We start from the raw sequence: 27,248 nt of genomic DNA, 5'->3' as shown, positions 1-27,248 counted from the left end.
TTTTTCCCCAATAGTAAATAGAACCTAGAGTAGGCAGAAATTTGAACACATCCCCCCAGTCATTTTCCCTCTAGAGAGTCGTGAATCTTACTAATAGGTCTCAGCTTATAAATGCATGTCTTCCTGCAAATTACTTAAAAGCAGTGTTCCCCAAAGTGAGATTCCCTGGTGACCTCTGGTGACAGAGGAGACAGTTTTAGAATACAGCATTAAACAACCTAGAAGAAGAAAGTCATTTCCTTTTCAACTCTCTTCTAATCCTCTGGTCTAGTCAAGGAGAAAGTCTCCATTTGATGCCAGGATGTTGAGCACTTGGTATACTTGTTAACCTCCACTGTCACAAAGGAAAGTAAGTCTGTAACTCAGGCCTGCCAGCAGGCACCGAGAGCTACCTAGACATTAACAAGCCATATAGTTGTCATTGTATGCATCTGAATATTGATATTTTTCAAGTTTCCTTTTTAAATAAATGTATTTAAGGTTTAAAAATGGAGTCAATTTAAAGGAAAAATAGTTTGAAATGGTCTAGATCCTTGCAACTGAAAATGAGATCAGTGAACCAACAGCATCAGCCTCACCTGGGAGCGTGATAATGAACCAGATCTTAGGCCCTTCTCAAGCCCACCGAACCAAAAAATGCATTTTAATCAAGATCCCCATGTGACTTAAAATTTGAGAAACGCTAGGGGTAGCACAAACGTCAGTCTGAAACCATGCAGGCCATTCGTTTGGGATCTGCTACTTTGGCTCATCAGCCATCCTTCAGACACTCAGCCAGCAGAGGGCAGGGGGACCAAGACGAAACTCCAGTGCCTTCCCTGGCAAGTCGAAAATCATCAATGGATGGTGAGGTCAGTGAGCGAATCTAAAGCAGCACTTTGGGGGTGCTATGGGTAACCTAAAATGACTTTAAATATGGGTAACCTAAAATGACTTTAAATATGCTCTTATGAATGGACTTGTGGACACAGCGGCAGAAGGAGAGGGTGGGATGAATTGAGAGAGTACCTCTGACATATCTACACTATCACGTGTAAAACAATTAGCTAGTGGGAAGCTTCTGTAGAAGGCAGGGAGCTCAGCTCAATGCTCTGTGATGACCTAGAGGGATGGGATGGGGATGGGGTGGAAGGAGGCTCAAGAGGGAGGGGATACATGTATACATATAGCTGAGTCATAGTTGTACAGCAGATACCAACACAACATTGTAAAGCAATTACCCACCAATTTAAAAAAAATTTTAAGTGCTCTTATAATATCCGATCGTGCCACACAGATCATCTTTTTTACTAATGAATAATATAATGAAAATTCTACCTAACCTTCCCTTCATCCCTTCTCTCTTCCTTCAATGGCTGGGGCTTTCTGAAAATTTTCAGCATGGGAATGAGGGCCTACGCTCCTTGCACCTACTGAATTAGCATCCCCTGGCCTTTTCTCCTAGAGTTAAGCCCAGTTAGAGAATTATGCTTGGAAAAAGAAGCTTAGGTCTTTTGCATCAGGTGACACTGCTGCTGCTGCTAAGTCGCTTCAGTCGTGTCCGACTCTGTGCGACCCCAGAGACGGCAGCCCACCAGGCTCCCCCGTCCCTGGGATTCTCCAGGCAAGAACACTGGAGTGGGTTGCCATTTCCTTCTCCAATGCATGAAAGTGAAAAGTGAAAGTGAAGTCGCTTAGTCGTGTCTGACTCTTTGCGACCCCATGGACTGCAGCCCACCAGGCTCCTCCGTCCATGGGATTCTCCAGGCAAGAACACTGGGAGTTCTGACCAAAATCCTACTTCTTCATCAGCAGGAAAGACATCGAGGGGAAATTCTGAATTATCTGTATCGCCAACTCAGTGTTCACCTTCACAACCTGAAAGAATGTGTTGGAAATACAGAGTAAAACAATGACTAAAATATACAGGACTTATGATACTACAAAAGCTAAATACATATGTTTACAGCCATCTAGGTATTTTCAAAACATCCAGATTTAACAGATTTTAGTAAAATGTTTCTATTTCTCCCAGGTGCTAGGCCTAACACCAAGATCCAACAACAGAAACTCAACTTCCCAGTACAAAACACCAACATGAGACAGTCTGGTTTTGCTGAGAAAATGAAGAGTGAATCCAATTGGGTAAAGAAAGATGGGAACATTAACAACAAACAATCAACAGGAATTCATGGTCTGGTATCCATGATAAGACTTACATGCCATTCATTACAATGAAAAGAACACTGTGAACATTTGTTAGATCCTTTTTCCCTTTAGTTATTTTGGGAATGTACTTCTGTAGGCAGAACATTACAGAGAACAAAAAAATATATGTTACAGTGTAAGATTACTGTAACAGTTCTGAAAGAAGTCAAGAAACTCCCACCAAAATGAAATTATAGGCATAGAGGAAAATAAGAGTAATAATTGCTAATACCTATCGATCATTCCAAGCAGTTTATATATACTAACTCCTCTAAATCCTCACAACTATGAGATAGATGCTGGGTCTTAATATTACTACTAAAGATGCCATTTTGCAGATGAGGAGACATAACTGTAAGGTGAGTAAGTAGCCTAAGATCACAAGTCTGGGAATAAAACTGGGTAAAAATTCAGACACATTCAGAATCCAAACTCCTTACCACCAGACTGCTGCCTACCACCAGACCACCAGAATGCCCAACTCAGGGTAAACATTTTATCACTCTCTAATACTGGACCCTACAAAGAATTCTTCTAAAAGGTCAATGACTGTGGAATCTTCACAAGTGAAGGGGCTGGGCTATATTGATAGGACTGTACCTTAAAACAGGAAAACTGAGTTTTGGCATTAAATGCTTCAGAAGTGATTAGAACTACTCACTTGGCAGAATTAAGTTTTAAGGCTGCTTCAGGGAAATATTAACAGTTGGGGGAAATTTTTGTTGGAAGCAAAACATTATACTTTGAGAAATGCTTAAGTCAAGTATTCCTCTTTTATTAGGACGACTTAATTAAATACAAAGCATTAAAATAGCTGGCCTGAATATTTATTAGAGCACCAGCTGTTCCCTCCAGATTTTTAGAAATTCAAGATGAAGTGCCAAGTATAATTTAGAAAAAAAACAAATTCAACAAGTAGAAAGAGCCCTATGTCTTGCAATACTTATCCAAATAGTAAATAGTAGTTGGAAGAGCTATAGAACATTACTATGCCTTTTCAATGAGAAGAGCCAAAATGTTTGGCCAACCACTTCCTAACGCTATTTTGTTACTGAGGTTGGTGATTACATTACTTAAATATTATACCTTATATTTCATAATTAATGATTCTTTATGTACAGACAGATAATACCATAGTGCTAACCACAGAATGTGTATACCACTCTGGGTGTGTTTATGAGTGCTGATAACTATGCTCCAGTTGAACATCTCAGAGAAATCATTCAGATTTTAATTCAAAATTTTATTTCTTTCAGAGACTTACGGACTTAGGGAACGAACTTATGGTTGCTGGGGCTGGGGGCAGGGGGAGAATGAGAGGAAGGGATAGTTAGGGAGTCGGGGATGGGCATGTACACCCAGCTATGTTTAAAATGGATAACCAACAAGGACCTACTGTACAGCATATGGAACTCTGCTCAATGTTTATGGCAGCCTGGATGGGAGGGGAGTTTGGGAGAGAATGGATACATGTATATTACGGCTCAGTCCCTTCTCTGCTCACCCGAAACTATCACAACATTGTTAACTGGCTATACCCCAACATAAAATAAAAGTTTTTTTTTTTTTTAATTTTATTTCTCTCAAAAGATTTCCACTTTAGGTGTCCAGCCATAATTGAACACCTAATTCTTATTTTTTTGTTTCAAAAGGGAGTAGATAAAAAGGAGTAAGTCAGAAAAAAATGAAAAAACGTGTTATGCACATTGCAACTTTTCTTTCTAAGGAAAACTGGAAGATATCTCCTGTTTGCTTTACTGTCAGCTCTTCATGACAGTGCTGCACACTTAGATACGAGAGAAGAAATGTCCCTGCTTGGCATGTCGGCAGAGGGAAGTCAACAAAACTGCCAAGGAAGAGCACCTTGGACAGGGAGGCAGGTTTGTGGAGAAGAGCAGCGTCTGCTGTCCTGCGTCTGTGGTTAGACCCAGTCCACTGCACTGAAGTCTGCGGGACCACGAAGGCGAAAGAAGAAAACGTCTGCTTCTTCGCTGTTCCTGTCCAACGAATAACTAGCTTCTACCCCTATACGATGCTAATTTTTAGCATAGTAATTGCAGCACAAGAGGTTCTCTCTAGCGGAGATGTTCTCCTTTTGTTTTTAGGGTTTTCAGGTTTAAAAATAAACTGGCATTTTTGGATTAATAAAAAAATTCCGTGAGGGATAAAATAGGCCACATAATTTTTTTTCTCATAAGCGAAGAACACTAGCTGTGTGTGCTGGTGAAGTCAGTCACCCTCTGGTCAGAGCCCTATACCACCTACTCCCAGCTCCCCCAGCAACCCTTCAGAGAGTAATAGCAAGAGATGACACGTCTTGCCAAGAAAAACAAGCTAGAGCTTCTCCACTTCAGCTGGACATCAAAATCACCTGCAGGGATTTTTAAAAATCCCCACTAATACCAGGGCCCCATCCTGGACCTACAGAATCAGATGCCCAGGTGGGAAGACTGAAATTTCCTAACAATTCACTGATTATGGTGCTGTGTCCATAAAGGGGTGAAATATCAACCAACCCTATAGAAAGTGAAAAGTGAAATGTGAGTCACTCAGTCGTGTTCCACTGTGAGACCCCAAGAATTGTAGCCCATCAGGTTCCTCTGTCCAAGGGATTCTCTAAGCAAGAATACTGGAGTGGGTAGCCATTCCTTTCCCTAGGTGATCTTCCTGACCCAGGGATCAAACCTGGATTTCTTACATTGCAGGCAGATTCTTTACCATCTGAGACATCAGGGAAGCCCCTAATCAGGGAGAGGGACTTCCAATGCATGAAAATCCGTAAGAGAAAAACCTGTACGAGGAATAACTTTTTCTAAACATGCCTTGACCTTCAAGACTGAAATTTATCTGAAGGCTAGAATGCTGGTTTTCAATTGTGTGTTTAAGCAGTAGACCCCCTTTTTCAAGCAAAACTCTTCATGGTATCTCAAAATACCAAACCTACTATCTGAGCTGCTCCAGGAGCAACAAAGGGCAGAAACCCTCCCACTCAGGCCCCATACACCTTAAGGAAGCCTACAGCTGCTGGAAGGAAGTGAAAACCACTGGGCCAGAATAAGACATTTAAATAGGATAAATATATAGTACTAAATCTAAATGCAAATAATTAACTGGAGGGTTAGGGCTTTTGATTAGCACTTAGCCTAGGGAGATGGGTTTAAAAGAAGTTCACTTGAAAAAGAGATGAAGGTTTCATTCCACTAGAAATTCAACTTGAGCCAACAATGTTCTCTGGCTGCCAGGAAAAGCATGTGCAGTTTAGCCTGCGTTAATAACTACTGTTTGTACCAAGAGAATGACCTTTTAGAAAGCACTTTCACGTGTATGGAGAAGGAAATGGCAACCCACTGCAGTATTCTTGCCTAGAGAATCCCATGGACAGAGGAGCCTGGCGGGCTACAGGCTATGGGGTCGCAAAGAGTCGGACACAACTAAGCAGCTAACACTTTGATGTGTATGATCTCATTTAATACTGGATAACAACTCTGTAAGCTATTGGAATTATTTTTGCTGTATTTTAGATGAGCAATGTGGAAGGCCAGGGTTTGATCCCTGGGTCAGGAAGATACTCTGGAGAAGGAAATGGCAACCCACTCCAGTATTCTTGCCTGGAGAATCCCATGGACAGAGGAGCCTGGTGGGCTACAGTCCATGGGGTCACAAAAGTCAAGACACGACTGAGCAACTGACACACTACTTACTTTAGATGAGCAACTGAGGCAATAATGTGTAAAAGTAGCTTACTCAAAGATGAATCCAGGCTATACCTCCTAACCTAGAACTTAAGGGGGACTTCGAGAATAACAATCCACCATTCTCTGAATGGTAGGAACAGCGTCTGAAAAATATGTGTTCCATTCTGGTTGCTGCATTAATAGGACCACAGGCAGAGAACAATAATCAGAGCAAAGAGCAATCTGGAAATAGTATATGAAGAACACATGAAAAACCTAAGAGCCTCTAAAGATGGAAAGCAGAGGGTTTCGAAATTTTTAAATAATGAAGGTCTATGCAGAGGCAGATAAGTCTTATATCACACAAGAGTAACCCAGGCCCTTCCCCTTCTCCTTCCTGAAAAATTCAGTCTTAAAGCCATGAGAAGGGACAAAGGAAGATAGACAGGCCTTTGTGCAGGAACGGGTATGGAGAGAGATGTGAAAGACCAGAGCCAGGTCTCAGAGAAAGGTGTTCACAGTGGGATGCAGGTTGGAGCACCAACAGGTAAGGAGAGTAACCAGGTAAGGGTCATGGGCAGCAGTGGAAGACTGGCTACAGAAGGGGAGATTTAATCAAATGAGTAAATTGTTAAGAACGATGGGAGCCAGGATTCTCACTGTCAAAGAGGTAGTTACAAATATGGAAAAGAAAAAAACCAAAGTAAGCCCTGTGGTGTCAGACAGGGATTTGAGATACCAGCGTGAACTCATGGTTTTGAAAATATATAGCTGGATATAGAAACACAGATGTAAACCTGTGTTATGTGTGCATATGTGTATACACACATATTCCACAGTCCTGTCCATTAAAAGGGCCCAGAGGTGGTGATAGCCTCCAAGCAATGAGCATACTTAGCCACCAGATATTGGTTTCTACATATCATTCTCTAGGCAAAGGAACTAGGGCTCCTTGGAGAAATAACTGATACAAAACATGACACTAGTAAATTACAAAATGAGCTTGGAAGATCTTTTTCTGAAAGAAAGCAAAGATGCGTTCAAAGAATGATGGGAGTTAAAGGGCATAAAGACACTGCCACTGACTGCCAAGCCTGGGACCAATGGGAACATTAAGTAATGAGAGTAACAGTTTAATTAAAACATACTGGAGACAAAGAGACCAAAAGTTCTCACTGATATTAATTAATTAATTGAAATTTTGATGAGGAATGGGCTATTTACATAATTTCACAATAACTTGCCACCAAAAGGGGAAAAAAGTCACTTTATGATGGAGAAAGAGCAGGCAACACTTCAGTCAAGTGACCATCATCAGTAATGGAACAAACAGAAACAGAAATCAGTGCCCCTTGATGGATGCAATGAGAGGAACTCAGTAATTATCCTGCCAGAGATGGACAGCCTGAATCTAACAATGAGAAAATGGCAGGCCAACCCCAATTAAGGGACATTGTACAAAATAGCTAATTTAAAATCTTCGAAAGTGTCAAAAATCTGACCAGTGAAAGATTGAAAAAGACTAAAAGACCCAACTATATACAATGTGTCTTCTGAACTGAATTCTTCTGCTTTAGAAGACAAGATTGAAATAACTGAGAAACTTGAATGAGGTTTAAGATTTAGATGGTGGTAATGTATCAGTGGTAAATTCCTGGCTTTGATGACTGCACTGTGATTATCTTGGAGAACATCCTAGTTTCAGGAAATATACACTGAAGTATTGGTGTGTTTGATAGCCATTTGCCGGCAACTTTTTCTCAAATGATTCAGGATAAAAACAGATAGTACCACTTGCAATTTCTCTGCAGGTGTGAGACTGTTTCAAAATAAAAATTTAACAACAGTAAATTAGGAAAATGGACACTCCAGGGGGAATGATTCCATCTAGTTTGCAGGAAAGATGAAACTCTCAAATGATTAAAGTGGTCCCAAAGAAATCCATCCTAAGGAGGGTTGGCCAGATGTTACAGGGAAAATGCCTCCCTGAATAGTAAGTGAGAGGAGAGGAAGTCTATGTACTCTCCAATGATTTCGTAATTCATTCACTCAACAAACATTTATTAAACACCTACTGTGTTTCAGACAATATGCTAGACACTGAACTTATGAAAATAACTGAGAGTCCCTGCAATTGAAGCCTTTAATAAGTCTAATGAAGGATGATGATTCGGAAGTCTGAAGGTACCATTTTAAGATAGTCATCAGCATTACATATGGAAAGAAGCATGTGACTCAGGAACACTGTCTTTAATATTCCATTTTTCATTTATGAATTATCAACAGACTATACAATAGTTTATTATTCTATCATACTCTTTAACAACATTTTCATCCTAACTTTTCTGTGCTTGTGGGTGGTGTTAATTGAGGCATATGCAAAAACCTTATCACTTTTCAATTATGAACAGATGTAAATGATTTACTTGATGTTTTATTTTAGAGTAACAACCATCTTCTAAAATAAGTTTAAAGTAAGAAGCTAGGGCTATAGTTATTGCTAGAGACTTAACACTTTAAAAGTGGACCCTGATGTGGTCACCACCTCAAAAGTCACTCCACGTCTCTGTTCTTCAATTTCTACATCTGTCACAAACATGTCATAATGTGCTTGTATGATGCTTTGAAATGTTTAGAAGAAAGACACCATAATTATAAAGCTCTGTTAAAATACAGGTTGCTTTCACGTTTGGCCAGAGACTAACTACTACTGTGGATGTATTAAGACAGAGTGATCTATCTAAATGAGCTCACCTTGGCAATTTTATGTTGGGTGAGACATTAGTTGGTTTTCCAACTCTTCCCCTTGGCTTCATTTCAACCTTCCAGGCATATCATCAAGCGAGAATGCTTTGGTGCCTTCTCACTGACCCAAGAGTGAGAGGCCAGACCAAGCAAGTCAGTAGTCAATTACTTCCCCCCCTGAAGTCTGCACACCCTTCTTACACTTTTCCCATTTGACACTTTCATAACCATATTTAGCTTTCTTCCTACCATCTCCCTGTAATTCAAAAGGCAATTTAGACTCCCATATGGTTGCCATCGAAGCTAACAGATGTCTAGCAAATTAAAACAAAAATTATGACTTATAAACTGCTGATGTATCATCATTCCAGAACATCTTACAATTTACAGTGAATCATAAGATAAGGCTTCCAACTTGATGCCCCCCACAAGGTTCTCTAAATCTCTCTTCTCTGGGAATTGAAGCCCTGTGGAAACAAATTAGATGCGACATTCTGCCATCAAACCTGGGTAAACCTACACTTAAAGATACAATGTAATATTTGCAAGCACATCAAGGAGAAATTTGGCCTCAAGGATCCATGGCTTTCTAATCTTTGTACAGCAAAGAGAAGAAAAATGACTTGGCTCTCCTAAGTCATTTAAGGCTTCCACTGATCCACAGTGCTCTTTTCAAATAAGTGATGAATAAATCTGTTGAATCTATTCACCTCATCTCCTTGGTAGATATCAAGAGGAGCATCATTACCTGGTAGTAATGACAAACTTCCAGGCTAAGGTATTCTAGAAGTTCTATAGCCAGGATGGAAACAGTATGAAATCTGGAGACAATGACACAGGCCATATCTACCATTTGTTAAATATTGAGACAGTGTGCTCGGTAATATCTTATCCGATTGCATCCTCAAATCTACAACTCTACTGGATAATGTTGTGCTTAGTCACTCAGTCATGACCGATTCTTTGCGACCCCATGGACTGTAGTCTGCCAGGCTCCTCTGTCCATGGGGATTCTCCTGACAAGAATACTGGAGTGGGTTGCCATGCCCTCCAACAGGGATCTTCCCAACCCAGGGATCGAACTCAGGTCTCCTGCATCGCAGGCAGATTCTTTACCATCTGAGCCACCAGTGAAGCCCATTGCGTAATGTTACCTTTCCTTTAGAAACAAAAATGGCTCAGTGGTAAAGAATTCGCCAGCTAATGAGGGACATGCAAGCTCGATCCCTGGGCCAGGAAGACTCCCTAGAGAAGGAAATGGCAAACCACTCCACTATTCTTGCCTGGGAAATCCCATGGACAGAGGACCCTGACAGACTACAGTCCATGGGGTCACAAAACAGTCAGACACAGCTCAGCGACTAAACAAGGCTCAAGATTGTATTTCCCAAAGATGGCCACAACCCACACAACCTTGACACTCGTCCGACAAAAGAGGAATTTGTCTCTTCACCTGCTCGAAACTGAGCAGGCTGCATGCATGCTTTAATCAGAGGAACAGATGAAAGTGACACTGGACCAGTTCAAGGAGTAGTCCACTGGCTGGACGCTGCTTCTTCCAGTCTTAGAGAAAGGAAGAAAACACGTTGAGGTGCTCTAGCCAACAACACTGGCTGAGCTCTCAGCTGCATCAACTGAGATGATGAGAGCCCAGTCATGGGGGGGTGTTCCATCTTGGGTATCCCACCCCAGCGAGCCTTCAGTTAACTCCAGCCAGCTCCATCTCACTGCAACTGAAATGGACGGTTCCAAGTGCAAACTGCCCAGCAGAGCCTGGTCAAATCCCAGAACTGTCAGATATAATCAAGTTCTATCTTAAGCCACTAAGTTTTGAGGTTGTGTGTTAGATAGCAATAGATAACCAGAATACTGATATCAATTTGCTTGCCTAGTAACAGTTTTTAAGTATTAGAGTCAGAACCTAAAAAGGTCCAGAACAAAATATCTATTCATGCTGGGTGATGGGGTGTGGAGGTTCATTACCCAAAAGCTTTCTCTTCCCTCCCCTACCCCAGAGCAGTCCCAGGTTTTCCAAGAAATGCCCTAGTATGGCGACACCCTCCATAACACCAATTCCCTTCTGGCTTGAGTTCTTCCAATATAAAATAGGGTGAATAAGATTCCCCCACCACCTTGTGATAACTAATGAGAAAGGAATCTGTGCAAGATGTTGACTTTGTTACTCAGAATGCCATTATAAGCATTCTATAAAAGGATCCAGATTTTACACACGAAACTCTAACTCCAATAGTAAAAAATATATTTAATGACTCACAAGACTATATTTGAGATTCACAGTGGGGACACAAAAGTATGCATATGACACCAATAAGTGAATAAGCCAAGAAGAAATTAGGGAAAGATTTTTTCAAATGAAAGAATCCTTGAGGGGAAAATAAATAAATTAATAAAAGTTGATTTCAGACAAATCTCAGTGAGAGAAAGTCTATAATTTAATATGTCCCAATATATGCTATTTTCATTATATTTTTCCCCAGCATATTAGAGCTCAAAAGACCCATTCTTTTTTTCAGAACTAGAAAGAAACTTACAACTTGACTAACTCATCGTTTTTTGTTTTATAAATTGGAGTATAGTTACTTTACAATCAGCTATATCTATATATATATATATATATATCCCCTTTTTGGGGGGATTTTCTTCCCATTCAGGTCACCACAGAGCAATGAATAGAGTGCTCTGTGCAATACAGTAGGTTCTTATTGGTTATTATTTTATACATAGTAGTGCAGATGTCAATCCCAATCTCCCAATCTATCCCTCCTTGGTATCCGTATGTTTTCTCTCTATATCTGTGTCTCTATTTCTGCTTTGCAAATAAGTTCATCTATACCATCTTTCTCAGAGAAGGCAATGGCACCCCACTCCAGTTCTCTTGCCTGGCAAATCCCATGGACGGAGGAGCCTGGTGGGCTGCAGTCCATGGGGTCACTAAGAGTCGGACACGACTGAGAAACTTCACTTTCACTTTTCACTTTCATGCATTGGAGAAGGAAATGGCAACCCACTCCAGTGTTCTTGCCTGGAGAATCCCAGGGACGGGAGAGCCTGGTGGGCTGCCGTCTCTGGGGTCGCACAGAGTCGGACACAACTGAAGCGACTTAGCAGCAGTAGCAGCATACCATCTTTCTAGATTCCACATATATGCATTAATATACAATATCTGTTTTTGTCTTTCTGAATTATTCACTCTCTCTGACCGTCTCTGTGTCGATCCACATCTCTGCAAATGGTACAATTTCATTCCTTTTTATGGCTGAGTAATAATACTCCATTGCATATGTGTACCACATCTTCTTTAGCCATTCCTCTGTTGATGGACATTTAGGTTGCTTCCATGTCCTGACTATTGGATATAATGCTGCAAGAGACATGGAGCAAATATATCTTTTCAAATTATGGTTTTCTCAAGGTATATGCCCAGGAGTGGGATTGCTGGGTCATACGGTTGTTCTATTTTAGTTTGTTAAGTAACCTCCATACTGTTCTCCATAGTGGCTGTAAATATATGGAGCGCCTCATGAATTTGCATGTCATCCTTGTGCAGGAGCCGTTCTCTGTAACCTTCTCTGTACTGTTCCAATTTTATTATATGTGCTGTCGGAGTGAGCACTAACTCTTCATTTTAACAGTTAAGAAGCTGAGGCCAGGGCAGTTAACTGAGTAGTGAAAAGTCAAACTGCTCATTACTAAGAGAACCAAACGCTTAGTGCTAGGGCTACCAAATTCTCAGTTTTTATTTTACCAGAACTTTATCTCAAAATGTCTACAATGTTTTAATTTTTTTTTCTAGAGTTTTGGTGTGGAAAATTAGGAAACCATGTTCTCTGTAATCAATGTCTTCATCATAACTGTGTAAGAGCCGCCCCAGTCTGCTGAATCCAGCAGTCACGATTAGGACGGCAACTGTAGAGAGCAGAGGTGTGAAACTTTACAGAATCAGGCCACCAGTCCCAACTCTTCAGTCACTAACATCTTAGTCTAAATTACTGTCATCAAATATCATGGCTACCTCATCACTCTAGAGACCGGGGTAATGCAAACTCAGAGATTCCATAATTCCCAAATAATTCCCCAAATTATGAGGTAACCTTGAAGCAGACAGCAGGATAGCAAAAGTATGAGGGGGTATATGAGTGGAAGGCTTTAGGTGCAGTGAGGAGGGACAAGGTGTGTAGACAAACAGCAGAGTCAGAGAAGGGTCCTTGTAACAGAGGTATCTACATAACAGTTCTGCCTGGGACAGATGCTTTAGTTCCACAGCGCTGTGTCTCTTTTCAGGCTTCCCATAAAACTCCTCCCAAGAGATGAAGACCTTCAAAATCAGACACAATGTGACTTTCTTTTGGAACTCTCCATGCAAGCACTCTGCAATTCTTTGCAGCTCTCTACAATTCCAGAGGTTTTGCTACAACCTAAGCCACAGAAAACACTAAATGTGCCTCTGTACACACTACAAAATTGCACCAAACTGTCAGGGAAACAGGCCCAGATCCCTTTATTTCTTTTCCACCTCCTGCTATGAAACCGCAGAGAAAGCCCCTGGGTGCTTTTTGTTGCCTGGTAGCTGAAATGTTCAGATTTTGGAAGTGTTCAAGTAAAATCAAGAGGCTTGAACTCACCACCCCAAGAAGATCCAGTCCCAATTCGGTAGTCCCTGACTCTCAAAGTCATGAAAGTTTCAAGTTCAGATAAAATCAAAACGCCTCACCCAGGAATGTGACTTTTAAATATGTCCAACAAGGGTTGAAAAAAAGGAAGCAAGGAAAGAAAATAATTTCTTCTTCCCACATTTGTAGCAGTGTTTGACTATGTGGAGGGAGGGGGGTGACTGCTAACAGGAATCATGTTCAACCTCTGGCAAAAAGTGGCTTGCGAATGACTGGATCTGATATTTATTCATGTGTCGCCACCCCATTATCAGTCCTGAGGCCAGATGACATGCTGACACAGAGAGTGGTCTCCAATCACTCTCATTCCCTTTTGCAAAACATGCAAGAGCAATGCAAGACACTCCTGGAGAAAACAGAGAATAAAAATAAAATAGCCTAGTAAATGCGTGGTGGGAAGAAAACAATATAAAGAGCTGTATTGACAACTCTTCTCATCAATGTATATGTTCAAACAAATGGCCAAAACTAAAGGGGAATCAATATAAATACACCCCATGTTCAGACTGCTGTGGATTATCATTGATCCCACCACCACCACTGGATTATTGCTGACCTCACACTGAATCCACACTAAACAGCAACTTGAAGAACACCCCCCCCTCCACCCCAACCAGCCACCATCTTTACTTTCCATGGGGGGAATAGTGGGGGCCAAGGGAGTGCCCGATAAGGAAGAGGATGGAATGGGATGGGATGGAGAAGAAAAAGAACAAGGTCTTTGAAGCAACGTTTCCCCTTGTCCTAGTGAACTCTTTGTCTGGTTGCTGAACATGTTTGTGAAATCAAAGATGAGAATCCAAATAAAACAAAAGAGTAGGCATCCCAGCCTAATTACAATAGGTGCCCAGCATATTGTGGTGCCAGCGGAGCATGGATGAACCTTTCATTCAAGCATTTGCTCTCCCGGTATCCCCACAAAACATGTCTCGTACGCCTTCTCCTCTGCATCTCTCCAAGGTTTCCCCCAAAACGGCCCGCTCTATGTGTCACTCCTCAGAAAAGCAGGTCGTGAGGTGCGAACACACTGAAACATATGTTGATGGTGACTTGTTATTATCCTGACAATAATACAGACAGAGAAATAAACACCTCCGCCCCGCACACCCACTGGTCAGTCCATTATGCAAAAGGAGCGCTTTCCCGATGAAGACGAAGAGAAGAGCGTGCAGGAAGCGATATTTACGTGCACATTACAGAACCATATACTGCCGCATCTGCATCCTACACAAAGCCCGAGATGGTGCAAGAAGATACACGCTGAGCATGGCACAGACTGGCCGCGGCAACACGGAGCCAAGCCCTCGTCCAATCAGATCCCCGTCAGAGGTGGACCTCAGGGTCGACTCTGCCCGATTAGCCTTCCCTATTATGACACCACGCTCTGCCCAACATCCATACTCCACCGGGAGCAAATCTCATTCGAGTGGTTGCTCATTTCTCCAACTGCCGAACCCTTTCTTTCATCTGCATCTACGTTATTCGTCCCTTAAAAAGCAATCTCAAGGCCTGGGTGCCCTCTTTCCGGCTCCGTTTTTCTTTTTTACCTTTTCGCGTTCCTAGAAAGGATTAAATGTTTATTTCTCCAACGCGCAGGCTGAAAGGGCGGAAGGCAAACGCCTCTGCGAGCTCCGACAAGCGCCCGAGGGGCTGCGAAAAGTAAAGGCTGAGAGCAACGTGCGCGAAATCATCGCGAATCGATCAGCCACAATAGTTGAAATCCCAGAAGCGCTCCAACTTACCCAAAATATGACATTGAAGCCAAATATGAAATACTTGATGCAACAACTGACTTCAGGACCCTTGTAATGCTTCCCGGACATCCTCTGGGTTCATGAAGACACTTGCCCCGGCAGCCCGAGTTTGGAGCCCCGGAGCACCGTTGCTCGGAGCAGCCGGCGGGAAGCTGGGGATCGGGGACGCCGCTCGGAGCCGCGGCGCGGCGGCCAACCAGGGCTGAGCAGCGCAGGGACCGAGCAGCGGAGAGTGGCTCCCGCACCTCCAGCCCTTGGCGCGCGCCGAGGCCGCCGGAGCCGGGGTGGCCGCGAGCGGGCAGGGAAGCACGCTGCAAGCCCCGAGCTTCGCTGAGGCTGGCCCCCAGCACAAGGCGAGCTCCCAAGCCCGTCCGCCGGACGTTGGTCAGCCTCCGGGTTTCGGGCAAACGCGACCGCCGCGGATGCTGGTGGAGACGCTACTCGCCCGCCTGCCCGCTCGCGCGCTCCCTCCCACCCCCTCGCTCCGCCCGCCGATCGCTCCGCCCGCCCGGCAGGCTGCTCCTTCGCCCGCGCCGCCCTCAGCTCCGCCCGCCTCCGGCCGCCCGAGCCTCCGTGAGGTGCGCGCGCGCACGGGCTCGGGTGCTCCCGGGCGGCGGGAGGCACAACGTAGCCGCGCCGCCCCCTTCTTCCAGCGCTCTCCGCTCCTCCCGCTCGCTTCATCCCCGCCCCTTCTCAGGCCATCCAGGAGCGCCGCGGACCCCCGAGCACTGCGGGTAGGTAGGGAGGATGGCAGGCCGAAGGGAGGTGTAAGGATGCCCGGAGAGCGCGCCTATTGGGAGCAGCCTTGGAGGAGTGACTGGGGTTGATGGTCCCCCTCTGCCACCGGCCCAGCAGACAGCTTCTGGAGGGACCAGGGGGAAAGGATCGCTTCGGGGTGAGAGGGCTGGTTGAGTTGGGATCCTCAGGACGAATCATTCCCCCTGCGCCCCACTGCAGGACGAGCATCCTGGGTGTAGCCTCACTCACACCCCCTGCTCCACCACCTGGTTTTGTAGCAAGAAAAGACGCGGGGCCACTGAGGCGGAGAGGAAAGAGGTCATAGACTTTGCTGGGAGCAAAGGGGAAGGATAAGGTGTTAGGGAAGGCGGGGAAGAGACGGGAAATGGGAGCGAATCCGGAGGATTGCATAGGAAAGTCCCCTGAATTCCCCTGAATGTGGCTCCAACTCAGCCTCCCCACCTGCGAGAGAGAGAGGCTTATCCTGGAGACGGGGACGAGGTAGGACAGATGGCCCAAAGGAATCCGACGCACGACAGGATCCTTGCCCTAGGGCCTGTCGCCGACAGAAATCCGGACTGCAGATGCCCCCACAAGACAGAATAGTGCCGAAGGAACCTGACCGGTCCTCACTCTAAGCAGGAATCCTGGAGTTCTAGGACGGTCTTCTGGGGAGTCTGATTGGGTTTACAGATCATGAACGACTAAGCTTTTGACCTCTGAGGAAGGAGAGAACGAAGCTGGAAATTATTTTGGAGCCCTGCCTAAGCATGTGTAACTGCCTTCCTCCTGGGACACTGTCATAGGTGCTGGCAAGCAGGTATCAGTATTTCACGAAAAAAGAATGAAGAACTGCTCAGAACTGTGTGTAAACATCTGTGGGTGTTTTTTTAAGGCTTGAAAAAGCTGCAAAGAGATGAGATCAGGGAAACTTTCCAGCCCCATGCCAGTGAAACCCGGTACTGGGCACAGAAATCTGCATGCTTCCTAAGCTCCCAAGTGATCCTTCAATAGGCTTGATAACATTTGGCATAGGATTTCCCTAGTTAACCACCCCCTCACTTTTCTCAAAAGCTAGCTAGCTAGTTGACAGCCTACATGGAGGAGCAGGAAGTTACTTTTCCTTGCAATAAACCACACTTGAACAGGCTTAGCCTTGAGAGGGATTGGGGCTATACTGAGGTCACAGGTAGGAGCCAGGGTCCCCACAAAGGTGGAAGAACCTGAAGATCGTAGAATTATGACACTGGTAACAGTGACTTCAGCCCTTTGGATGAAATAACCCTCTCTACCTCAAAAGTGTCCTTTACCCACCCAAAGCACACAGCAGACTACCACCAATCTGGTGGGCTTCAAAGGTAAAGTCTGCTCTTAGTAGCCAATTCCCCACTAACAGGAAGGTGCTGCCACACTTTACATAAGCTGTTGGTGCTATATTGTATTTCTTTGTATATGTAAGTAAAGCAGTTACTGCAGATTCCTGGGTAAGTCAGAGGAAATGTCTATCTTAAGGTGATATGACACAACTCAGAAAAGTACTAGAAATTAGATCCAGCTGATGACTGAGTTGATCCTAAGCAGGATTTGTCTTTGAAATAAAACCCAGCAGAGAAGCAGAAGTTCAGATAACTCTGGTAATTTGGGGCAGGGGGACTAGCTGAATTCTCATTTCACATGTCAAAGCCAAGTTCAAGGAGGATTTATGAGTTAAATATATTTTGTAAAGCAAACCAAAAAATAGAATTGTTGTTCAGTCACTAAGGCATGTCCAACTCTTTGTGATCCCAGGGACTGCAGCATGCCAGGCTTCCCTGTGCTTCATTATCTCCCAGAATTTGCTCAGATTCATGTTCATTGAGTCTGTGATGCTACCTAACCATTCATCCTCTGCCACCTCTTCTCCTTTTGCCTTCAATCTTTCCCAGCATCAGTGTGTTTTCCCATGAAAATAGAATACTATTTGTTAAACCTCTGGCTAGAAGTATTTCTCAACTTAGAAGCAATAAAAGGAAATAATCAATGGAGATGACTGGGTAATAGTTTAAAACTTCTATGTGTCAAACATTGTCTTAAACAAGAACATAGAGGACTTCTCTGGTGGTCCAGTGGCTAAGAATTTGCCTTGCAATGCAAGGGAGGCTGGTTCGATCCCTGATCAGGCAACTAAGATCCTGCATGCGACAGGGCAACCCAAGTGCAATAATTACTGAGCCTAGATCCCACATGATACTACAAAGATGTTGCATGCCACGACTAAGACCCAACACAGTCAAATAGATCAATATTACATAGAAACCTAAACTGAAAAATGGTGACAGCAAATATAAAGAAAAAAGTATGAATATCTTAGCAGGGCTCATACAGTAAAATAAAATACAAAATCTCAGTGATTGAATAAAAGCAGAAAACAGATCACATACAAAGACATCAAATAGTAATAAATATGGTGAAAATTAACTTTACAGTAATTAAAGAAATAGATGTTAACTCAGTGGTAAAGATATAGAGATAACAAGCAATGGTTTGCTCATACATTGCTGGTGTCATTCTAAACTGATTCCATCCATTTGGAAAGCATTTTGGTTATATGTCGTAGGTCAGGATGCTCCTACATTTTGATTCAGCAGTCCCATTTCTGGGAATCTAGACAACAAAATACTCCAAAATATGAGAAAATTTCTGTGCCACAAGTTGTACATCACAGCAGTGTTGAAAACTTGGTGACAACTTAAAGATGCTGGAATAGGGGCTATACCCAGCTCCCTGTGCTCGGGACCATGGCGTTGCTTCGTGTTTCTCTTCTTTGCACACATCCTTCCTGATCTCTCCCTAAGCATGCTCCTTGCCCTGTGTCTGTGAGCTGAGCCCTCTTCCTTATCCTCAACACTTTCAATCAGCATTTTCCAGGCTCCCTCTTTCATCTCAGCACCTCCTACATTCTCCCAATTTGGCACTTGGAGACTACCTGTAATTACTTGTTTACCTGCCTGTCTCCTGTACTCTGCTGTGCCCTCCTTCAAGGGTGTGGTCCATCTCCTTTTAATCTGAGAATTACTAGCGCCCTGCCAGTGTTTCAGGTGCTTGATAAATATTTATTTTAAAAACGGGTGAGTCATTTACTCAAATCTTTTACAGACATTAAGGATGATGATTATAGAGTATATGGTAACATGTGACTGTATTATAATGTTCAATTTTATTTTTGTGGAAATATCTCAAAGTAATAGGAAAGTTAAATGAAACAAGCAAGATGCACAATGGTATACAGTGTAGGTTGCCATTTTTTAAAAATAATAGCTTTTTTAGCGCCATCTGCTCGCAGCCCCACCTCCTGCTTCTCCCGCCGCTGCCCTGAGTCACTGCCTGCGCAGCTGGGGCCGCTGGGCTCCCCGCGCTCGCCACCGATATTTGGCATTTGTACAACATGGCAGACATCGACAACAAAGAACAGTCTGAACTTGATCAAGATTTGGATGATGTTGAAGAAGTAGAAGAAGAAGAAACTGGTGAAGAAACAAAAATCAAAGCGCGTCAGCTGACTGTTCAGATGATGCAAAATCCTCAGATTCTTGCAGCCCTTCAAGAAAGACTTGATGGTCTGGTAGAAACACCAACAGGATACATTGAAAGCTTGCTTAGGGTAGTTAAAAGACGAGTGAATGCTCTCAAAAACCTTCAAGTTAAATGTGCACAGATAGAAGCCAAATTCTATGAGGAAGTTCATGATCTTGGAAGAAAGTATGCTGTTCTTTATCAGCCTCTGTTTGATAAGCGATTTGAGATCGTTAATGCCATTTATGAACCTACAGAAGAAGAGTGTGAATGGAAACCAGATGAGGAAGATGAAATTTCAGAGGAGCTAAAAGAAAAGGCCAAGATTGAAGATGAGAAAAAGGATGAAGAAAAAGAAGATCCCAAGGGACTTCCTGAGTTTTGGTTGACCATTTTTAAGAATGTTGACTTGCTCAGTGATATGGTTCAGGAACATGTGAGCCTATTCTGAAGCACTTGAAAGATATTAAAGTGAAGTTCTCAGATGCTGGTCAACCTATGAGTTTTGTCTTAGAATTTCACTTTGAACCCAATGAATATTTCACAAATGAAGTGTTGACAAAGACATATAGGATGAGGTCAGAACCAGATGATTCTGATCCCTTTTCTTTTGATGGACCAGAAATTATGGGTTGTACAGGGTGCCAGATAGATTGGAAAAAAGGGAAGAATGTCACTTTGAAAACGATTAAGAAGAAGCAGAAACACAAGGGACGTGGGACAGTTCGTACTGTGACCAAAACAGTTTCTAATGACTCTTTCTTTAATTTTTTTGCCCCTCCTGAAGTTCCTGAGAGTGGAGATCTGGATGATGATTCTGAAGCTATCCTCGCTGCAGACTTTGAAATTGGTCACTTTTTATGTGAGCGTATAATCCCAAGATCAGTGTTTACTTTACTGGAGAAGCTATTGAAGATGATGACGATGATTATGATGAAGAAGGTGAAGAAGCAGATGGGGAAGGGGAAGAAGAAGGAGATGAGGAAAATGATCCAGACTATGACCCAAAGAAGGATCAAAACCCAGCAGAGTGCAAGCAACAGTGAAGCAGGATGTATGAGGCCTGAGGATAACCTGCACTAATCTACCTTCTGCTTCCATGGAAAGGATGAATTTACATCATTTGACAAGCCTATTTCAAGTTTTTTGTTGTTTGTTTGTTTGCTCATTTTTGTTTTTGCATCCTAAAATAAAAATGTCATATAATTAAAAAAATAATAATAATAATAATAAATCGTGTTGACAAAGAAGAATGGAAAATTTATATATGCACACTTTCCTTTGTTAATGAGTAGGCTATGTGTGAAAAAAATTTAGGTGTTAATTCTTTCGAAATGATAATAGTTGTTAGACTATGGGATTGTGGGTGACTGTGTTTTCGTGTTTCTGGTTTCTATTTAATATGGTTATATCGCTTTTACAATGACAAAGATAAAATTATAAGTAAAGACAAACAAATAAATTAGTAATCATTATATTTATTTCAGCACTACCTTTCATGACTTAATAAATTCCAGCCTATTTTAAGGGGAAAAACAATGAGAGTAATTTTCTCCCCTGAGACTCCCCTACAGCCATCTCCTTTATAATTCTGAGGTTGAAAAAAAATGGTTAATAAGTTTAATTACTGAAAAGATAATTAATCTTTCAATGGCAGTACAAATAGGTAAAGCATGTTTTTCTAATAGTCGCCTAGCTAAGCAGCAAGATATGACAATAGCTTTTTAACCTAAGACACCAGATTTAATGAGCTTGTCTATCTGTCTATTTCGCTCTCCCCACCACCTTTCTGCCTCCCTCCTTTCTGTCTTTCACTGTCTGTTTCTCTGCTCCTCTAGTCCTATATTTTTCTTTTCCTTCTCTGTGGCCAGCACCAAGGTCCCCCGCTCTTTTCATGTCTGTATGCTTGGGGAAATGAGCCCCGGCCCAGCTCCACTGGGTGAACCTTGACCTTCTGAGCCACACCTGGCTCTGACCAGTGTTTGGTTCAGAAATGGGCATGAGACACACTTCTGGTCAATGAGGAGAATCTGCTGGGTGTTTCCTCACATCTAAGAGAAGTTTTCTTTTTGGCCTTGGATGTAATTGCATTTGACAATAATAAAGACCATACCAAGCTGGGCAGAATAAGAAAGTGAAAAGAACTTGGGCTCCTTGCCGCTGTTGCCTCGCTGACTTAACCTGTCAGGACTTCCTGTCACAGGAGAGAACTTGCTGGGGAAGGCACTGTAAGAAAGGTTTTCAGTTTCATGCAGCTCAGAGAATTCTGTTTTATTAAGCGCTCTCCTCTGGTATTTCCTCCCGACCCCTTTGATTTTCTCTTCTTGAATAGCCATCAGTTTTCCACGGTTCTCTCAGTACCACTGTTCCCCTCTCCTCTCTTCTATTCCCCAACCATTCCTGTCTCTCTTCAGCAGTTACAGGGGGAACCTTTAGCACAGTCTGCCCAACTCACACCCACCCCTTTCTCTCACTTTCTCAACCGCAAAGTGCTTCCCCACCTCTGCCTCATTTGTACCTTAGGGCTGACAGGCCTGGGTTGATCCAGGCTGGGCCAGCCCCTGAGTGTGTCCCTCTTATGTTGGGATTCATTAACAAAGGAATCCCTGCATAGTTGAAAGGGAGGTGAGGCTTTTTTAGGAGAGCTGGAGGGGCTTGTGTGTCCAGGAGGAAGCCAAGACTCTCACTCTCTGCAGAAAGAGGAAGGAAGCACAGACATCAAGAGAAACAGGGGCAGAGACTCTTAACAACAGGGGCCGCGAACACAGTGGTGTGTTTTGTGCTCTGAAAAGCTTCCGGCTCTGCTTAAAGGCTTTCTATTTCTGGGTTTCTTCAGGAGAACTCGATCCTTGAGGTTTCAGAAGTTTTTAGACAGAATTCTTCCATTGCACTCCACTGTGGCTTTAGCTGCTTCAAAGTGGGCATCTTGTATTTGCAAATCAAAAAACCTTGATTAGGGCTTCCCAGCTGGTCTAGCGGCTGGGAATCAATCCCTGCTCCAGGAAGATTCTACGTGCCACAGGGCAGCTGGGCCTATATGCCACAAGTACTGAGCCCAACCACCCTAGAAACAGAGGAAGCCACTTCAGTGAGAAGCTCGGGTACCACAACAAAGAGTGACCCCTGCTCGCTGCAATTAGAGAGACCACGTGCAGCAACGAAGAACCAGCACAGCCAAAAAAAAAAAGTACGTAAGTATTTAAAAAAAAAAAAACTTTGATTAAAACAAGTCATCTCATCTCAAATCCAATGAGGTCAACTTAAAGCATTTTTAATTGGCCATAATATAAATGTGTTGTATTTAATGAATCAAATATTTTGCCTACAGTTCTTTAGTTGAAAAGTGAGTGAATTAAAATATTAAAATATTTCTCTAAAAAACCAATGGATCCCCCAGGATCAGTATCACCTCCATACCCCTCTCATTCTGTGCCCGCACATACCCATTAAAGAGGCCTAGTTTTCAGGGCCCCAGGAAGAACATGAAGAAAGCATATCTGTCTCAGAAATATGATTAAACAAGCATACGTAGAACACAGTTGTTTCACTTTTAAAAATCAATTATAATTGCTTGTGTAATCAAATGAATTCTCTCTTTTACAAAATATAACAGAGCAGGCATTGATTTTTTTTATCCCACCTTCTTTTGGAAATATCACCTCAATTTCCTCCTGCTTTGGAGACAGCCAGCAAGGCCTCTAAATGAAGGTGCCAGGCCTGACCAGGGGCAAGCACGTGACACGCGTTTGGCCGTTCAGAAGCTCCCTACTTGATACCGTGCAGAGGGAGGCAAAGACCAAAAGCAACCTGGAGTTCATTGATTGCGGTGCTTGGACATCCCACCTGAGGCTGCCCTTCAGGATCCTCCCTGGTTCTTCTGGTCTCCCTCCAGTCCTGTAAACTACCTTATTTTCTCCTAGTGGATTTCCTTCCAGATTAAATCAGTCATTGCCTGTTTCTATGACTTAGACCAAAAAACTTCCTAAGCAACAGCATGTGAACTTTTGAAACTGCACTTTTCAGAAAAAGATGAAAATGTTATCTTTTCTGATTTCCAAAGTAGGATATCCTTATTATACAACAGTTAGACAATACACAAAAGGTTTTCAAAGACTCACCATGACAACAATTCCAAAGGAAGCTGCTGTCAACAGTTTGATATATTTTCTTCATTAATAAATATTTTTATATGATTGGTCTCATTCTGCAGAGGAAAAAAACCTTAAACCTATTATATTTCCCATTTGCCAGTGCCCCCAAATAGTGCAGAGAAGCCCTCCATCAGAACACAAGCAAGACTATCTCAATTTCCAGACTGGTTACCAGTCAGGATTCTAGTCTCATTGCTCCATATCGCTAACACTTGAGTGTTTTCCTTTTCCACCACGTGTCAATCTGTTTCCTTTCTTACATGGCAAACATTCTTGCATGCTCCCTTACATTCCAAACTCACTCCTACCTCCAAACAATCTCAAAGTTCCATTCCCACCCCAAAACTCCACCCTTCCTTTCATCCATCACCAGTTCAAATTATTTTGCAGCTAAGTATTTCAGCTCCTCAAAAATCTGCCCCCATTTAACACTAGACATGCTAATCCTATCTAGTAATTTCCTCTTTCACCATTTGGTTTCTTTTGCCTTCTAAAAACTTTGCTTTTGTGATGTATCTGTACTGGTGGAGCACTGAACTTAATGTCCAGAAACAGGGACTATATATTAGCAGATTCATCAGATGTTCATTTAAGTTTTATTATGCAGAGTCCATTAACTCAACAACAATTATTTATTGAGCATAATTCCCCTTAAGGCACCTTTCGTCATGGTTTCTGCCTTAAAAGTGAAATGGAAGAAATAAACAGAGGTAAGGACACAGGTCAGAATAGACTGCTACAATTTCTACCAAGTACAATGTGATGTAGAATCATGAAAAAAAACTCTGGCAGTTCTACTTTTCTTTTCTTTTTTTCTTTTCTATAATAGTAGCCTTAAGGTGCAACCAGTAGGAACAAAAACCTGTTCCATTTATGAAGACGGAATATCTTCTGTGTATCTGAGTATCTGAGTTGTTTATTTGAATGAGATCAGGAGTCTGAAAGAATAAGTTTTAATATTTATACTTAAGCACACTGGTCTAGCCATTGTGGAAAACAGTTTAGTGGTTCCTCAAAAAGTATTAATATATGATTCAGAAATTCTACTTCTAGGTATATACCCAAAAGAAATGAAAGCAAGGATGCAAAGAGATATTTGTATACCAATGCTCACAGCAGCACAAGAGCCAAAAAGTGGAAACAGCCCAGTGTCCGTCAAGAGATGAATGGATAAACAAAATATAGTAGATATACGATAGGATATTACTAGCCTTACAAAGGAAGGGTATTTTCATATATGCTACATGGCTGAATCTTGAAAACATTATGTTTTGTGAAAGAAGACAGACATATACAGCCATGTATTGTATGATTCTACTTATATGAAGTATTTAAAGAAGGCAAATTCATGGAGACAGAAAGTAGAATGGAGAGTAACAGGTTGAGGAGAAAGAATTATTGTTTAATAGGTACAGGGTTTCTGTTTGAGATGATGAAAAATTATGGAAATAGATATTGGTGATGGTTGTAGAACATTGCAAATATTTAATGCCACTATACACTTGGAAATGGTTAAAATGGTAAACTTTATGCTCTTTATATTTTAGCACAATAGAAAAATGTCTGCTACTATTGCTAAGTCGGTTCAGTCATGTCTGACTCTGTGCGACCCCATAGATGGCCTCCTACCATGCTCCCCCGTCCCTGGGATTCTCCAGGCAAGAACACTGGAGTGGGCTGCCATTTCCTTCTCCAATGCATGAAAGTGAAAAGGGAAAGGGAAGTCGCTCAGTTGTGTCCGACTCTTAGTGACCCAGTGGACCGCAGCCTACCAGGCTCCTCCGTCCATGGGATTTTTCAGGCAAGAGTACTGGAGTGGGATGCCATTGCCTTCTCCACTTACAACAAATAACAAACTGAAGAATGGTTTGAAATACAAAAATAAGTTGCTCACTGAAGTCTATGATCAAAATTAAACAAACAGTATATGCATCTAAGGCTATAAGTTGTGTGTGTCCCCACTTGAGGAAATCTAATAGAAGCATAAAAATAAATGGATCTATTTTATAGAGGGATTTATCCAAGTATTCCTTTAAAAAGGAGCTTCCCCGATAAACTTTATTGTTTGCTAATTGATCACGAGCAACCCAAAAAAAGGAAATGGCAACCCACTCCAGTGTTCTTGCCTGGAGAATCCCAGGGACGGGGGAGCCTGGTGGGCTGCCGTCTCTGGGGTCGCAGAGAGTCGGACACGACTGAAGCAACTTAGCAGCAGTAGCAGCAACCCAAGAAAGTCTGTTGAGAGCAGAAACACTGTGGAAAGAGGAATCAGGAAGCTGAGTCCCTCTCTAGCACTCAGTCTCTCACACAGGAGACCAACCACATGTGTTTCTCTCTCCCCAGAGGAGCTCTGGCCCCTTTCAAGGCTTCTAGGAGTATCCAACATAGCTGAAGTGAGTTGGGGTTACGATGGTGAGAATAGGAACAAGTAAAAGAGTTAGTTTCTCAGTTATGTCTGGTTCTATGTGACCCAAAGGACTGTAGCCTGCCAGACTCCTCTGTCCTTGGGATTTCCCAGGCAAGAATACTGGAGTGGGTTGCCATGCCCTCCTCCAAGGGATCTTCCTTAACCAGTGATCAAACCTAGGTCTCTTGTATTGCAGGAGGATACTTCAGCGCCTGAACCACCAGGAGAGCTCCTGGTGAGAGCATTAGCTACCTTCCAAGTAGATGACCTGAGCTTTCATTTCAATCACTCAGCAACCTTTTCAGTTGGACCACAGATTCCTTGAGGGCAGGGATCAGATTTCTCTGTAGTCTGTTACCTTGCGAGTATGCCACAGGCACTGGATGCGTATTATTACTTACTGAATGAATTAGTGAATAACTTTAGTACAAAATGTCAATGAAAGATCAAACAAAAATAGTCATGAAGCAGCTCTGAAATTATAATATATAAGAAATCCATTGAGTCATAAAAGTTCAAATGACACAGGTAATGTTAGAGAACCTCTCCTCGAAGCCTAAAGTGAGCAAAATCTGTGTCCATGCTTATCCTATCTTCTCCTACAAAGGGGACCCCTATTTTCCACTGCATTTGTAACTCTGTCTTGTACCCAAATGTACCACATTCACTGGGTTCACAATAAATACTGCTGACAGAGTGAATGACAAGGCAAAAAATAGCTTGCAGTACTTTTCATTTTTTACAAGTGTGGAAAGCATACTAAACCATCTGCTGATTAAAAATATGCGTGTTTTGACTTGCATATGACTCAAATTAACATACATAAATCCAGCATCTCCACATCACTAGATTCACAGCCACAGCCAATAAATGTCCATGTTTCTTCAGATTCATCAATCCCAGAGAGACATGGTTATCAGGCACAAAATACACAGTAATGGTTTATAACTAAAAGCTAACTCATGCTTTATTTCAATTCAATGATCATTTATCCTCTAAAAATAAAATAGGCCTAAGATCATTGGGACTCTAAAACTTTATGTTCAGCTTTGCTCTATAAATACCTCACGTCACCATGGGAAACTAAAATTTGAGATACAGAACAGAAACCATCATCCATCAACATAATGAATTAGGATTAGCCAAAGCTGTTGCTGGGGCTTCCCTTGTAGCTCAGTTGGTAAAGAATCTGCCTGCAATGCAGGAGACCTGGGTTCAGTTCCTGGGTTGGGAAGATACCCTGGAGAAAGAAATGGCAACCCACTCCAGTATTCCTGCCTGGAGAATCCCACGGACAGAGGAGACTGGCAGGCTACAGTCCATGGGGTCACAAGAGTCAGACACAAGTT

The 27,248-nt window shown here is 42.6% G+C and overlaps 1 protein-coding gene, 1 non-coding gene and 1 pseudogene across 2 annotated transcripts in view; 1 reads left to right on the top strand and 2 right to left on the bottom strand.

The window, feature by feature from the left end:
* The window catches only part of TSPAN5 (tetraspanin 5), a 178,806-nt gene extending 163,326 nt beyond the window's left edge, over positions 1–15,480 (bottom strand). Inside the window, exon 1 of the mRNA NM_001076119.1 lies at positions 15,040–15,480. Within this exon, the coding sequence (NP_001069587.1) occupies positions 15,040–15,120 (81 nt within the window). The 5' untranslated portion in view covers positions 15,121–15,480. The remainder of the gene's footprint in view (positions 1–15,039) is intronic.
* LOC112447221 (U6 spliceosomal RNA) lies at positions 12,130–12,240 on the bottom strand. The gene has a single exon (XR_003035323.1). It is a non-coding gene; the product is annotated as a U6 spliceosomal RNA (small nuclear RNA).
* A 3,651-nt stretch (positions 15,481–19,131) lies between the features above and the next one.
* LOC614785 (nucleosome assembly protein 1-like 1) lies at positions 19,132–20,822 on the top strand (annotated as a pseudogene).
* The last annotated feature ends 6,426 nt before the right edge of the window (positions 20,823–27,248 follow it).

The sequence above is a fragment of the Bos taurus genome, chromosome 6, assembly GCF_002263795.3.
Source record: "Bos taurus isolate L1 Dominette 01449 registration number 42190680 breed Hereford chromosome 6, ARS-UCD2.0, whole genome shotgun sequence".
NCBI classification, from domain to species: domain Eukaryota; kingdom Metazoa; phylum Chordata; class Mammalia; order Artiodactyla; family Bovidae; genus Bos; species Bos taurus.
This window is presented reverse-complemented; position numbering and strand designations above follow the sequence as displayed.